The sequence below is a fragment of the Protopterus annectens genome, chromosome 4.part0 (genome assembly GCF_019279795.1).
Source record: "Protopterus annectens isolate FY-2018-M chromosome 4.part0, PAN1.0, whole genome shotgun sequence".
NCBI lineage: Eukaryota > Metazoa > Chordata > Ceratodontiformes > Protopteridae > Protopterus > Protopterus annectens.
The window spans coordinates 1,505,263,639-1,505,279,426 of NC_056733.1; the positions used below are offsets into that span (position 1 = coordinate 1,505,263,639).

The window sequence follows — 15,788 nt, forward strand, 5'->3', positions numbered from 1 at the left end:
GCAATAAAAGAATAATTCACTTACAATTGTGAAGTTCATGACTTTGAGGATCCAGATGGTCATTGCAAGGTTCACCAGGATTAAAATCATTAACAGGAGCACAAAGAAGTAGAGGCACCTCTTCCGCCAGCCATAAATTCCAACTTTGTACACATGTGGCTTTTCTGAATTCTGAGTGTTGTTCCTATGTGCATAATGTTCCTGAGCCATCTGAAATAATAAAATGAGAGATGTTAGTTAACAAGGTCTGAACTTTTTTGCAGGAGTAGCAAATACATTTAGTACCACATCAGTTATAATTTATCTGTGATGTCAAATATAAAATGGGTTACATTAAATCATATATATATATAGATATATATATATATATATATATATATATATATATATATATATATATATATATATATATATATATATATTATATATACTCACATACATACACACACACACACATATACAGCTAGATATAGATATATTCAATATGAACATATCATTAAACATCAAATGCTGAAAATCAGCAAAAAACAAAAATGAGAAATGATTTTAAAGCGAATCTAAAATGATTAAAAATGGGAGACACTATGGGGGGACAAGCTCCCCTCACCCCCCACACCCCCTGCTAATTATATATACCAACTCCAAGATCGCACAACAGCTTGGTAAATGCAAATTCCCTTACCCAGCTGCAATCCTATCACTTTCAAAAGGCTGCCAGCAAAACCACCATTAAAGATTTTTTTTACATCAGTAAAAAGCATTTAATGATATGAGTGTTCACTATTCTTAACAGCAACCATATAATATATTTATATTTTCATCACCAGATGAACTGACCCTTTTCAGTCATGATCTGGATATAAAGTACTGAAGATGATAGTGAAAACAATCATAAATCTCTACAGCAGATATGCAGATGGTTACTGAACATGCAGTGAAATAACTGAGTCAAGTTGTATGAAGTTGGAATGGTCCTTTTATATAAGCAGATCCAGTTCAAAGTACGTGCAGAAAAAAAAAACATTCCATTAGCAAGTAGAGGCACGTGCATTTAGAATCATTATGAAGTAACATTTCTAATACATTGTTACATTTTACTTCATTTAGGAGGTGGTTCCAAAGAGAAGGAAATAGTCTAGAAAAATCATTTTTTTCCCCAATGTTTTTTTTTGAGTCTTTCTTTAGGAAATATGAGGATGAATCTTGACTGTTTCTAAATGAGTAGCTTTGATTTCCAACAGGGAGTTTTCTTTTCAGTGCTGAGCAGCAGCTCAGAGAGAGTATGTTAAGTGTTACTGTACATAATATGGCTGTGGCCCTGTTAGGTAGAGGGAGGCATTGGAGTTGGTTCAGAAAGTTGCAGTGGTGTACATGGTTGGTGAGGACAGTAAACTTATATTTTTTATTTATATTTCATTTTTATACATATTTGCATTCTTCATCAGTAAAGTATAACTTCACCAAAATACTACGTTTTTATGGTGATACATTAAAGAGCTAAAATGGCTTCTATAACTTTGCAAACCAGAAAATGAAAAAGGAAACTGACATTATTTGATTTTTCTTTATTTATATTTTCAGCTCACAGAGAAGCAATCGGGTTAATGCTATTTTTGTTGGATGCCTAAGAGTACTGTGTTAAGGGATATACTGTTAGTCAAAAAGTGAGGAAATCGAAAATGAGGGAGTAAAAGCCATAACTACAGAATGATACAACTTATTAGCAGGTCAGAGCCCTAATCATCCATGCTGAACTGTTAAATATCTTCTTTTACATATGCTACAGTAATATTGCTGTAGAGAACGTTGCTGTCCAACTACACCCTACATCATGGTGTTAACCACTGATTTTCAAGAAACAGCTGTCACTAGGATTCTGTCATAAAAAGAAACAATTGGACACTTAAGAACTGATAAACAGATAGTTTTCAGATTTTTATATGTCATATTTCAACTGTGAGGACAATATTATTAAGAAAATTAATTAAGCTAACAAGAAGGGCTATGTTCAAAATAAACACCTTAATGAATGAGTTGCATAGTTATGATTCTGTATCGCTGCATGAGAAAAATCTTCTGTATCTAACAGCATCAAAAAAGATTTTGGCTACTGCAGACCAATTAGGCATCATTCCTTAACGAATTGTTTGGCTTATTTACATCAGGTCACAAGAAACAAACTGTGTTATTCATTAAAGTAAAGATAGTTACTAAATGAAATTTGCCAGAAGGTGTTTCACTATGTACTTACTAATAAGCTATGTAACTCCTACTCAGTTCTGCTTTTTCACAGTGTAAAGTATAAATAAAATACGTACGAGGTTAAAGCACATATGTTATTCATCCATTCTTTCATTTATTTATAGAATTTCCTTTAGACGAAATCACTATCAATCTCCTTAGTACAAAACTGCTCAAGGAGTTTATTTCTATTTAACTCTGTCATGTGTGATATCTGTTGTCTGGGCACAGAGTGCTATACAAAACATTTCAAGTAGATGATAAAAGTCAGACATTACTATTGTCAGAACTTCTATTTAGAAATATTTCTGCAGATTGACAAGTCAGGTCCCTTCTATTCTTTTTAGTTCTGGAGTCATATTATCTCAAGTAAAACAAAATATATGTTTTCCTTTCCTGCAAAAAACAAAAAAAACAAACAAAAAAAAAAACACTATATATGTCTATATATATTTATATATATCACTCTATCTACATATATATATATATATATATATATATATATATATAGAGAGAGAGAGAGAGAGATTGATATAGCCAAACGCGTGTGTGTGTGTGTGTGTGTGTGTGTGTGTGTGTGCGTGTATATTTGTGCTGGAAATATGTATGTGCAGGTTTTAGTGAAACAGAAATATGAACAGTCACTTTTAATTATATCAGCTATGAAAGCTGGTTGTGCGAATTTCTGTCCATGCCTGTGAGCATATACTGAAATTTTTATGTGCCCTCACTCTGCTTATTAATGAAAACCTGCTAATCAGTAGACTCTTGATCTGTCAATAACATACTCTGCCTAATGGCATGAATCGTGGTAATATGCACAGATAGCATGTAAATATGAGGTTTACAGTGACAGGTTATTTTCCTCAGTTTCTTGGCAACCAAAACAATATGCAGACCTAGATTATTAATTTAAACTGTGCACATGTTTACTAAAAATAAATGTTTAATGTGATCAGCTCTCTTCCCCACTCTTATGTACTCCCACTAATGAATGCAATCTACTCTTATATCATAATTATATAACCACTCTTACATCACTATACCATTGAAAAAATGCAGAAATATTATGAAATAATAGCTACTTGTTTGCTGTCTTCTATGGTAAATCAGAATAAAAAATATTTTTTGTAGGCTGTCCATGTAACTGTGTACTTTAATCATGACGTTGTTGAAACTGTCTCTTATTATAATGTTATACAAATAATTTCAGCTACCATAAATACAATTAGTATGTAATTTATTATTAAAGGTGCGAATAATTAAGACAGCTAGGTGTGACTGTGTGTAAAATACAAAATCAGTAGCTATTATATTGACTGAAAAAATACTGACAATGCACATTAATTAAGAACATAACTATACATATGCATAGACCAACTAGGGCATTGCTCTTGCCACTTTAGTCGGGATACTTTTCTGGAATTTATTTATTTTTATTTTTAATACCATAGAAATGCAATATTCTTTTACTATAAGAATTGGCGCAGTGGTGCAGCGGTTAATGCTGTCGCCTCACAGCAAGAGTTTCTCTAGTTCGATTCTTGGCTGGGGTGCCTTCTGTGTGGAGTTTGCATGTTCTCCCTGCATTCGCGTGGGTTTCCTCCGGGTACTCCGGTTTCCTCCCACTTTCTAAAGACATGCTTTTGGAGCATTTCTCCCCGGGCCTCTGCTGAAAACAGCATCTATGGAACCTAATTGGACTTTCCTGGTCAACAAATGTAAAATAAAATAAATAAATAAATAAAGGAAGGAATGGAAAAAAGAAAGAAAGAAAAGTCATGCAGTACCCATATTCAGGCAAGCAGCAGCTGTAGCAGGGTCTATATTAGAAGACCGAATGCTTATTGGTCGATCTTAAAAGTCAGAAAACAGAAAATCGAAGCGGCTGTTAAGCAGATTCTTTCCCTGGGAAAGAATTTGCTTGGCCACTTTGGTACTTTGCCATTTTTGGCACTGTAGTGCGGTCTCAGAGTTGGTATATTTAAATACGGGGGTATGGGAAGCGCAGCCTCTCATTTAATGTAGTGTTTAAATTCATTTTTATTTATTTATTTTTTTTTTTGTTGGAACAGTGATTTTTTTTTCCCTTGGAAAAATAAATCGCAGTTCTGACGCTTTTGCTTATATAGGGTCGATCAATCACCGTTTGCTTTTTTAAGCGTTCTGTGATTTAATATAAATCCGCTGTAGCACCCTACAGGGGAAGTCCTGTAGATTTGCCCAGTGAGTTTGCTGACCTCCTGCACATCCCACCCATGATCTAGCTGCACAATGAATCAGACAGGCTGTGGATTGTATGGAGCAAGAGGTTAGCACATTTAAAACAGTAGGGAATATCTTCTGTACAAAAATAGTGTTCAACAATACAATGGGTATTTTTTTATAAATATTGTTACTGGCAGGCATTTGGATTTTTTGGATGGCTGGGGGCTAGGTAGTCCTAGTTTTTAGCTATGATTTTGTAGAATGTGCCTGATTTAGTCTAATATCCTAGCTTTGTCCATCATTTTTTTTATTTCCACTGAGGACTGCAATCAGATAAAAATGCCAGACATTGTACTTCCATGATTTTTATTCCTAAGAAAATGCTTTTTTATTCCTCAGAAAAGTGCCTTCCACGTATTTATTCCAGCAACTGTCTCCAGAGAGGCAGATATAATTGTGCTGTCTGTTAAGTGGCAGACTGATAAATATGCATATTTTGTTAATGGCAATTTCAGAGTGTCAATATTCTATGAGGAGTGCACTGCTATCACCAAAGTGTGGCAAGCATGTGAATTCTGGAGGCCATCCTATATCTGGTGCTTGACAATTTGTTAGTCTTGGATAGAAAAGTTTGGTGTACAATTTTCATGTGATATGTGAAAGTTAAACATTAATCACTTCAGATCCCAAGGTATTTCTCTTTTTTGATCTCTGTAATTGCTCCTCTCTGTGAGTCAGGAGTCAGTTAAATCAAAAATGAAGGCCTCAGTCCAAGATATTTTTTCTCTGACCTGAGTGATTATCCACTACACACACTATAGTTTGCAAGTATGGATAGTATGACATTGTGCCATTTTTTTTTTTTTTTTGGTTGGGGGTGGGTACATATACTATAAAATAAGTTTCTGAATAATCAATAACTAACTTCATTAATGGCATCTAATTCAGTAAGTGCTGAAAATATTTTTGTAGGACATCTTATATCTTGCTAAAAGGAGAAGTAGCTCCCTAGAATTACTTTAGGTGCAACTGACTGTTGGTAAGACCCTTATTCCATGAATCAGAACATCCACTTAGTCTACTTGTATCTACTTGAGTCAGTCAAGATACAACCAAACACCTTGGTTTTGGGCAACTTTAATTACTGTTCCATTGGCTGGGTAAATTATATGTGTTCTGACCCACTTGCCTAAAGGCTGCTGGATTTTGTCATCTCCAATGCCCTGATTCAGCTCATTGACACCCCCACAAGGGGTTAAATATCCTGGATCTGGTGCTCATCAACATGGGGGACCATTGCACCATCCCCAGTGTACTGCCCTCCCAGGTGTGGCCTGACCACAAATCAATCTCATTACAAGTAACTACAACACCAGACTTTTCCCCTTAGCAGTAACAGAATAAAAAAACTTTTCCAAAGCCAATTACAACCTCTTATGAGACAGCATAAACATCTTTATAGCCCCTCCCCTCACAGATGAAATGAACAAAAATGCTGGGTTATACAGCAATGCTTTATAGAAACGTCTGTGCAACTGACTCTGCTATACCTGACAGGATGAAAGTAAGATCTTCAGGGAAGAACAGACTTGCCTGGTAGATATCTGCGTTAACAGGCTATACAACAGGAAAAAGAAATTCATGTCTACGAGTAGGAAGTCTTCTTCTTTTGGCTGTTCCCATTAGGGGTCGCCATAGCAGATCAACTGTTTCCATTTCTTCCTGTCCTCTGCATCTTGATCTGTCACACCAACCACCTACATGTCCTCTCTCATCACATTCATAAACCTTATCTTAGGCCTTCCTCTTTTCCCGTTACCTGGCAGCTTCATCCTTAGCATCTTTTTCCCAATATACTCTGCATCCCTCCTCAGCACATGTCCAAACAAACGTAATCTTGCCTCTCTGGCTTTGTCTCCAAACCTTCCAACCAGGGCTGACCCTCTAATATACTTTTTCTTAATCCTGTCCATCCTCATCACACCCAGTACAAATCTTAACATCTTCAGCTCTGCCACGTCAAGCTCTGACTCCTGCCTTTTTGTCACTGCCACTGTCTCCAACCCAAATAACATAGCTGGTCTCACTACCCTCTTGTAGACCTTCCCTTTCACCCTTACTGGTACTCATCTGTCACAAATCACTCCTGGCACTCTTCTCCACCCACTCCATCCTGCCTGTACTCTCTTCTTCACCTCTCTTCCACACTCACCATTACTCTGAACTGCTGATCTCAAGTACTTAAACTCATTCACCTTCGCCACCTCTACTCCCTGCATCCTCACTATTCCTCTATCCTCCCTCTCATTCACACACATATATTCTGTCTTAGTCCTGCTGACCTTCATTCCTCTTCTCTCTAGAGCATATCTCCACCTCTCCAGGGATTCCTCAACCTGTTCCCTACTCTCACTACAGATCACAATGTCATCTGCAAACATCATAGTCTACGGGGACTCCTGTCTGATCTCGTCTGTCAACCTGTCCATCACCACTGCAAATAAGAAAGGACTCAGAGCTGATCCTTGATGTAATCCCACCTCCACCTTAAATGCATCCATCACTCCCACCGCAGACCTCACCGCTGTTACACTACCCTCGTACATATCCTGTATCACTCTTACATACTTCTCTGACACTCCCGACTTCCTCATACAATACCTCAACTCCTCTCTAGGCACCCTGTTATATGCTTTCTCTAAATCCACAAAGCCACAATGCAACTCTTTCTGACCTTCTTTGTACATCTCCATCAACACTCTCAGAGCAAACAATGCATCTGTAGTGCTCTTTCCTGGCATGAAACCATACTGCTGATCACTAATCATCACCTTGCTTCTTAACCTAGCTTCCACTACTCTTTCCCATAACTTCATGCTGTGACTGATCAGTTTAATCCATCTGTAGTTACTACAGCTCTGCACATCACCCTTATTCTTAAAACTCTATACCAAAACACTTTTCTCCATTCCTCAGGCATCCTCTCACTTTCCAAGATTTCATTAAACAATCTAGTTAAAAACTCCACTGCCATTTCACCTAAATACCTCCATGCTTCCACAGGTATGTCATCTGGACCAACAGCCTTTCTGTTCTTCATCCTCTTCATAGCTATCCTTACTTCCTCCTTGCTAATCCACTGCACTTCATGATTCACTATCCACACATCATCAGACCTTCTTTCCCTCTCATTCTCTTCATTCATCAGCCCTTCAAAGTACTCTTTCCATCTGCTCAACACACTCTCCTCACTTATGAGTACGTTTCCCTCATTATCCTTTATCACCGTTACCTGCTGCACATCTTTACTAGCTCGGTCCCTCTGTCTAGCCAATCGGTACAGGTCCTTTTCTCCCTCCTTAGTGTCCAACCTTTTATACAACTCTTCATACACCTTATACTTAGTCTTCACCACCTCTCTCTTTGCCATGCACCTCATCTCCTTATACTCTTGTCTACTTTCTTCATCTCTTTGACAATCCCACTTCTTCTTCGCCAACCTCTTTCTCTGTATACTCTTGTGTACTTCTTCATTCCACCACCAGGTCTCCTTGTCCTCCTTCCTCTTTCCAAATGTCACACCAAGCACCTTTCTAGCCATCTCTCTTACTAGCTCTGCTGTAGTTACCCAGCTATTCGGTAACTCTTCACTGCCACCCAGTGCCTGTCTTAACTCTTCCCTGAACATCACCTCACAATTACCCTTTTTCAATTTCCACCATTTGATCCTTTGTGCTGCCCTCACACTCATCCTCCTCTTCTTGATCACCAATGTCATCCTACAAACCACCATCCTATGCTGCCTAACTACACTTTCCCCTGCCACCACTTTACAGTCTCCAATCTTCTTCAGACTGGCCCTTCTATATAAGATATAATCAACCTGTGTGCATCTTCCTCCACTCTTGTTTGTCACCCTATGCTCCTCCCTCTTGTTAAAATATGTACTCATCACAGCCATGTCCATCCTTTTCACAAAATCCACTACCATCTGACCTTCTGCATTCCTTTGTTTAACACCATACCTACCCATCACTTCCTCATCCCCTCTGTTCCCTTCACCAACATGCCCATTGAAATCTGCTCCAATCACCAGTCTCTCACCCTTGGGTACAGTCATCACCACTTCATCCAACTCACTCCAAATTTTTCTTTCTCATCCATCGCACACCCAACTTGTGGAGCATATGCACTAACACCATTCATCATTACACCATCAATTTCCAGCTTCATAAAATCACTCTATCCGACACTCTTTTCATCTCCAAAACACTCTTTGTATACTGTTCCTTCAGGATAATGCCTACACCATTTATCCTCCCATCCACACCATGATAAAACAATTTGAAACTGCCTCCGATACACCTAGGCTTGTTCCCCTTACATCTGGTCTCTTGCACACACAATATACCAACCTCCCTTTGGTCCATCATATCAGCTAGCGCTCTCCCTATATCAGTCATACTGCCAACATTCAAAGTTCCGACCCTCACTATCACAGTCCTAGCCTTTACCTGCCTTCAGGTATGCCTTCCCCTTTTTCTCCTCCTTCGGCCAACAGTAGCCCAATTTCTGCCAGCACCCTGTTGGCCAACAGTACTGGTGGCGGTCATTGTTAACCCGGGTCTCGACAGATCCAGTATGTATTTCTGTACTGTTGTCTGCATGTATGATTTGGCAAAATTTTATGCTGGATGCCCTTTCTGATGCAACCCTCCCCATTTATCTGGGTTTGGGACCGGCACAAAGAAACGCACTGGCTTATAAACCCATTAGCTTGACCAGCCTTATCTGCAAGGCCAAGGAGTGAATTATCATGGACCATATCAATAAAGATATAGGAAATCTCCAAATGCTTGACCCCACTGAGTTTGGCTTAGTCAAGGGGAGATCATGTCTGTTAAACTTGGTGGACTTCTTCAACACAGTCACCAAAATCCTAGATGAGGATAAATCTGTGCATAAAGATTACCTGGACTTGGCCAAGGCCTTGGACACAATCCCCCACTCAGACATCAGGTGGTTTGCATACTGGCTCACTGATATAACTCATACAGTTAAAATAGGGGACTCCAGCAGACCCGTAACCAGCGATGTCCCACCGGGTTCAGTTCTGGGATTCTTTCTGTTCATAATCTAATTCTCCAAAGTCCAGGAAAACGCTAAAGGTCTGTGACTGACAAAGTTTGCTGATGACTGCAGACTGGGAGCAGTCATTGAGTCCACAAATGATGTCAACATCCTGCAAGAGGGACTTACATAGACTAATGACTGGTGCCAAAGTCATGGTCTTAAACTAAATGCAAAAAAATGTGTTATCATCCCCTTCTGCAAAGGAGATGTTCCTGCAAACTACCACATGGACAGCAATACCCTAAGCATGCATTTAGTGGTGAGAGATCTGGGCACACAGGTTGACAGCAACATTATCTTCGATCAGCATGTCTTCACTGTGGTAAGAAGGGCATTTTATATTGCTCATCTTATAAGTAAGAGCATTGCCTCCAGAAAAAAAGAGGTTATAACTCCCCTGTACTCTTCCCTCATCAGGCCAGTAATAGAATACAATGCTGCCTTTGGTATGTACCTTTCCAAGCACCTGCGGCAATTGAAGAGACCACAAGGATTCCTTACAAAGAAAATTCAGGGCCTACAGCATCTGTTATATGTGGACAGACTGAAATCACTGTCACTTTACTCTGTGTTGTACAGACTGCTCAAAGGTAACCTGTACCTTGCATATAAGGTAATAGCTGACTCTGCTTCTATGGAAATGCTGCACATTCGTAAATCAAGTGGCACACAGGTCACTTGCTCTAAGGATATGGTATGTGACATCAGCAGAACGAGCTGGAGGGACAGAGTTGTCTTCCAGAGGTTGCTTCACCTTTGGAACAGGCTTCCAATTCGTGTTAAAAAGAGCCCCTTATTAACCCTATTTAAGCACAATTTGGATGATTGGGTGGGTAACTGGAAATTCTCCCCAGGGGTTCCATCTGTGTCCCTCTTGTACGGGAGGCAATAGGTGCTGATTTTAGTGTCTGCTGTAAACAGACACTCTTGGGAACAAGGGTGTGACTTAGGTGGGCTTGTAAGGACTCAAAGCCCATTACCCTAGTAACCTCCTATGAGAATGATTAAATAATGTGCATACCTGGTTCAGCTGAGTGAGAGAAGTTCACAGAGAGAAAGGAATTTATATAGAAAGAGAAAATATGATGGCTTAATACTGTTACCCTGATGAGTTGCTTCCTGAAACTACCCAAAGAGACTTTCTTAGAAAGTAATTTGAAAACTTGTGTGCTGCCTCTACCCAACTCTTTTTTAAGGGTTTTCAGTACTGAGTTATGGTCCACTGGTATGCAAGCTGACAAACATGGTACAATGAACATTTCATTCTACAGTGAAACAATGCAACAGCACACAAACATAATTCAAAAATTCTATGTTAGAATATCCATATAAATATTTATTTTGTTTTGGTAAGCAGACCTTTGTGAAAATCGTATTTTTTGGAATTCTTTCTCTGTATGTCTTTTGTACATTTCTAGGCTAAGTAAAATATAAACATTTAGTTTTAATTAGCTAACACCTCTACAAGCTTTCTGCTACTCTGCCAGTGACATATATTTGGTGAGAATTTTGCTACAGAGACTTAACTGTAGAAGGGAGATATTTGTTGGTTGCAAACCAGTTCTGACTGAGGAAGAAAGAAAGTAGGTCGAGTCTCAATCAAGTCAGATTTGATGGTATATAGAAATTTTGTATGGCAGCAGCAAAGGGAAAAGAAAAAAAAGACTAGGTTTTATGCAGTTGTGTTGCTTGCACCAATTTCAAGTCCACTATGTGCCACAAGCTAATGTAGATACTTAACCTTGCAATCCAAGAATGCATTTGCCAATGAAGACTGTGCCCTTCATACATGCATTCATATCCAAGGCCTTTACAAAGAGTAGTGGTAGGAAACACAAAGCAATCATGTTTACTTTACCAGCTGAACTGCACCCTGAGACAGGCTGTCATCTTCTAAAGAATAGAGTGGGTGGGCTGCTGCTAAAACTGGATGGCAAAGAAGCATTATATCTGGCACTAGTCCGAACAGTTTAAAGACTTGGGTACATAGCATGTTTTTCTTACATAGTTGTGGATTTTTACATCATATACATCACAGTTAAAAATTCCCAGCCAGAACTGGTTTCACTACTGAGCTTACAGTAAAGTCAGAATTTAATAACCTGTCATAGAACATTCCAGAAAGTTGTTTGCAACTGGGAGGCCAATAATGCAAGGTTGTTCAAATTCTTAAATTACTTCCTTGTGCAAGTAGATGAGGAATACAGAGTGCAATATCCAACAAGGGATACACACATACTTGATCTTGTATTTCTAATTAAAACATATTATGGGACTTAAATGTGGTTCAGCTATAACAGTTCAAGTCACAAGTCAGTGAAGAACCAATATGGTTAGCTTTTTATAGGAAGGCATCAAAACATGTTTAATAAAACAATGCGATTTGGGTGACAAACTTTGAGGGATGGAGGGAAAGAAAGTTTTTTTTCCTGCATTTTTGCATTCAGTGAGAATGTTCTACATGCTGGTACAGTTCTTCATGAAGTAATGAAGTAAGAATGCAGTAAAAAGAGTATTTCTGAATATTACTTTGTGTTATGTTGGAATGCATTGTATGTATGTATGTAGAATGTTTGGCAAATTAACTGTAGCACTACATTCTGTACTGTTTCAAATTATATGGAAGTAGAGATTTAGGGAGACTAAATTAGAGCTATACAGACATGAGGCTTTTCCACTTTAAGAAGATGGTCGTACTTCTAATGCAAGGAATGCACACTTTGTACACAGCTTATGCAAATGAAGAAGCACTGTCTCCATGCTTAGACATATGTTCATATGTTAAATCTATGTTATTACACTGAAAGATATCTTAGAAATCTTTGTTTTATATTGTTAATTTGCTTCTGCTTTCTAATGCATTGCATTAAAAAAAAAAAAACGATGAATCAGTCACAGTATGGGATAGCAGACATTCTGTTTTCGGATCAGCTTTCTCCTTCCCCAGTCTTTCATTTCTAAGCAGGGGGAGTAACTTGTTTAAAATTTTAGGAGAGCACTTTCACCTCATAGATATGCTCCACAGCACTGTCTGAAGTTTCAGAATCTGTTCCCTAGACAGCAAGTCTGAGCACATTTTAATATATTTTGACAGTTTACCAGCAATTGTATAACAAATACATCCCAGGATTTGGAATGCAGCATAACCGAATGCAAGGGCTCAGCATGTCTTGTGTAACATAATCTGTCTCTTAAATGCTAACTGTGTTACCAAAGTTTAGGCCAACTCTAAAACAGCTGCAATACACTACAGAACTGTAAAACTGTAGCCAGTTTTATGCATTATGTATTCATTATATAAAAATTAAACTCACTAATGCACGCAATAATTATTAGTCATGACAAAAGAATTGCACTTTAATTTGTTTTAAAAGAACAACATTTTCTTAGTACAAAACAATAAGTGGCTCCCATAAGATTTTTTTGGATCTGTTATGAAATAATTGTGTTACTAATGCTAAACATTTGCATCCCAAAAACTAAACATGTGCATCCCACAATAAGTCCTAAAATTTAGATAGCCACAGGCAGCATAACATTAAACTGAATGCACTTGGTAAAATGGCTAAACACAGAAACTATTAAACTGTATGCAGCTCTGCTACATATTATATACAGTGTTCAACTTTGTAACCTGACACCCTGGTATTAACAAAGCAAACCTAGATGTAGTATAAACTGCTTTTGATTACATTTATAAATTGAAATCTATTGAATTTGAGTAACATATTTAAACATATACATTTACTAATATGTGAAAGTGATAAACATTTTGTCACACCACAAAAGTTAATATCAGCCAAGACTAATACAATGAAAGTTTTAAACTACTTATAAATATTGCATTCACAGGTGATTCAGTACAGTACATTACAGATTTGTGATGGAGGCTGTTAAGATCTGTCCATAATACAAAGCATCGAACCAGGTTACATTGCAAGTTTTTTTTTTTTTTTTTTTTGAGTGGACAAGCTACCCTTCAAATTAAGTGAGTTTTCTCTATATCAAAATGTCAATGACTCCACAAAAAGCAAATATCTGAGTTTAATCAAAGACAAACTTTTTTTTTATTCTTTGACACATTGAGAAATCAGGAAACATAAGATTGTTAGGGTTGTTGTTGGAGTGCAATCTACTATTAAAATATATATATTTTGAACCAGGAGAACTACATGTATATTTATATGATTTAAAGCATTATTTAATCTATTATATATACCATGGATCTTTCTTGTGCTTCTTGTGCAGCTCTTACTGAATTTTATTCTATTTATTGTTTCTTTGATTCACTGTCACTTGACAGTCATGAATAGACTTGGACCTTTCTGACCATATCAAGCATAGTTTCGATTTTCTCTTCAATGGGTATCTTTCCACTCATTACACATTCATGGTACTAGTAATCTATAATCATTATGTTCTTTCCAGCAGTATGAAAAATTATGTCAGGAGTGCATTATACATAGTATACCTTATCTTATATGTTCTTATTTACAAACTCATAAATATGAAAGTATGCTAACTTAGGCTTATATAAACATTACCATCACTTTGTGAAGATTGTCTTTACAAACACTTAATGATTGCTTCACTTTAATGTACATCTTGCTTAAATAGATTTCAGATTATTATACTTATTATTAGAAAAATGCAGGGGCATGCTACTTACTGTCTTAAAAATATTAAGAAATCAATTATTAAGAGTAAGCCTCAGTAGACATTTATATACTCCTGTGTATAAAGTCATATAATCATCCGCAGAAGGCCAGGGTTTGTGTGGAAACACCCCCCCCCCCCACACACTACTGAATGCTCTGCTGCATATTTCCATGGTGTTATGTGTAGCAAGAGCTATGAAAAGAATATTAAAACAATCAGAAAAAGGAAATACTTTTGGTATTTGGTAACAAAGTTTGAAGGATTAAATGAGGGCAACGTATGGTACTACTATTATTTTGTTCTCAAGACCACCATCACTGGTATGTTTTATTCTCAAAACCAGTGAAGAAAAGCTGACTTAGTGGTCCATACATTTTAAGAATCATTTGAAACAACCAACACCACTAAACTTCGACAGTTATTTACTTGGGTGGAAGATTTTCAAGAAACATTATAATCATCTCATACCCTCCAACCAAACACAGGATTAAAATCTCAATAAATCAGCTAAAGAATAACAAAGCAGCTTGAATAGATAATATTCCAACCAAAGCCCTACAAGCTGGTGTTAAAAAAAAAAGATTTATATACTTTGGGCAGATCTGCCTGGGAATCTCAAACTATATCACCAAATTAGAAAAATAAAATAGTTATCATTCCAACCAAAACCAGACTAAGGATATACTAGTCTTTGATAAAAAGCTGGTAAACTCTTTATATTGGTTATAAATACTCAATTAAGAAAAGAGAAAAATGTTGCAGACAGTCCTTAAAGTGTTTTAGACTTTGATATGACTGCTCTGGTAACTTGTTTAGTCTAAAATTGTTGATAGAGAAAAACTACAAACCATAGCTATTTGACTTCTGTTGACTTTTAATATGCTTTCAACAACGTGAACTACCTAATAAAATAATAAAAATAATAAGTATCATACAGAATATGTTTTAGGGTTCTCAAAGTAGAGTATCAGGGACACTGAAAACTAATACATGCCATGATGTGTACTGCTACAAATGCCAATTAATAGAACAATAGACTGGATTATTGAAAACATCTTGACAAACGTTTATGGTTTCCAGACTTGCATAAATTTCTACCTTAGTGGTCTACCCTGTTCTTATGATACTGTGGTACAAAGCGTTAACAATAGAAAAGCTAAGAATGTTAGGTTCCTGGCAAGGAAACATTGAATGTTTTGGTTAAAAAATCAACCCATACAAAACAAATGGACATATGTTATGACAGTGGCTTGCTACAATTTCAGATGGTGATATATAATTAGCCAAAAGGACAAACTGAAGCTTTCAAATGTTTTGATTCTCACAGAAAACTGTACAGTATAGACCATATAATTGACATCTGAAACCACCTAGGCACACCCAACACAGCTTTTTTATCAACTTAATAATGCTTAAGAAAAGAAAAACAGATTTTCATCTAAGCAAAATTTAGAATACTGCAATCTGTCATAAAGTAAGTTCTACCTTACAGACAGAGATGTATCTAGTGTTTTTTTATGCTCTCTGTACACTTTGGCAACCCTTAT

At 37.1% G+C, this 15,788-nt stretch overlaps 1 protein-coding gene across 2 annotated transcripts in view; it reads right to left on the bottom strand.

Moving 5' to 3' along the window:
- The window catches only part of SGCD (sarcoglycan delta), a 3,695,933-nt gene that overhangs the window by 1,715,799 nt on the left and 1,964,346 nt on the right, over positions 1-15,788 (bottom strand). For both annotated transcript variants that reach the window (XM_044069343.1, XM_044069342.1), the window contains one exon: positions 25-210. In XM_044069343.1, coding sequence (XP_043925278.1) covers positions 25-210 — 186 coding nt within the window. The remainder of the gene's footprint in view (positions 1-24; positions 211-15,788) is intronic.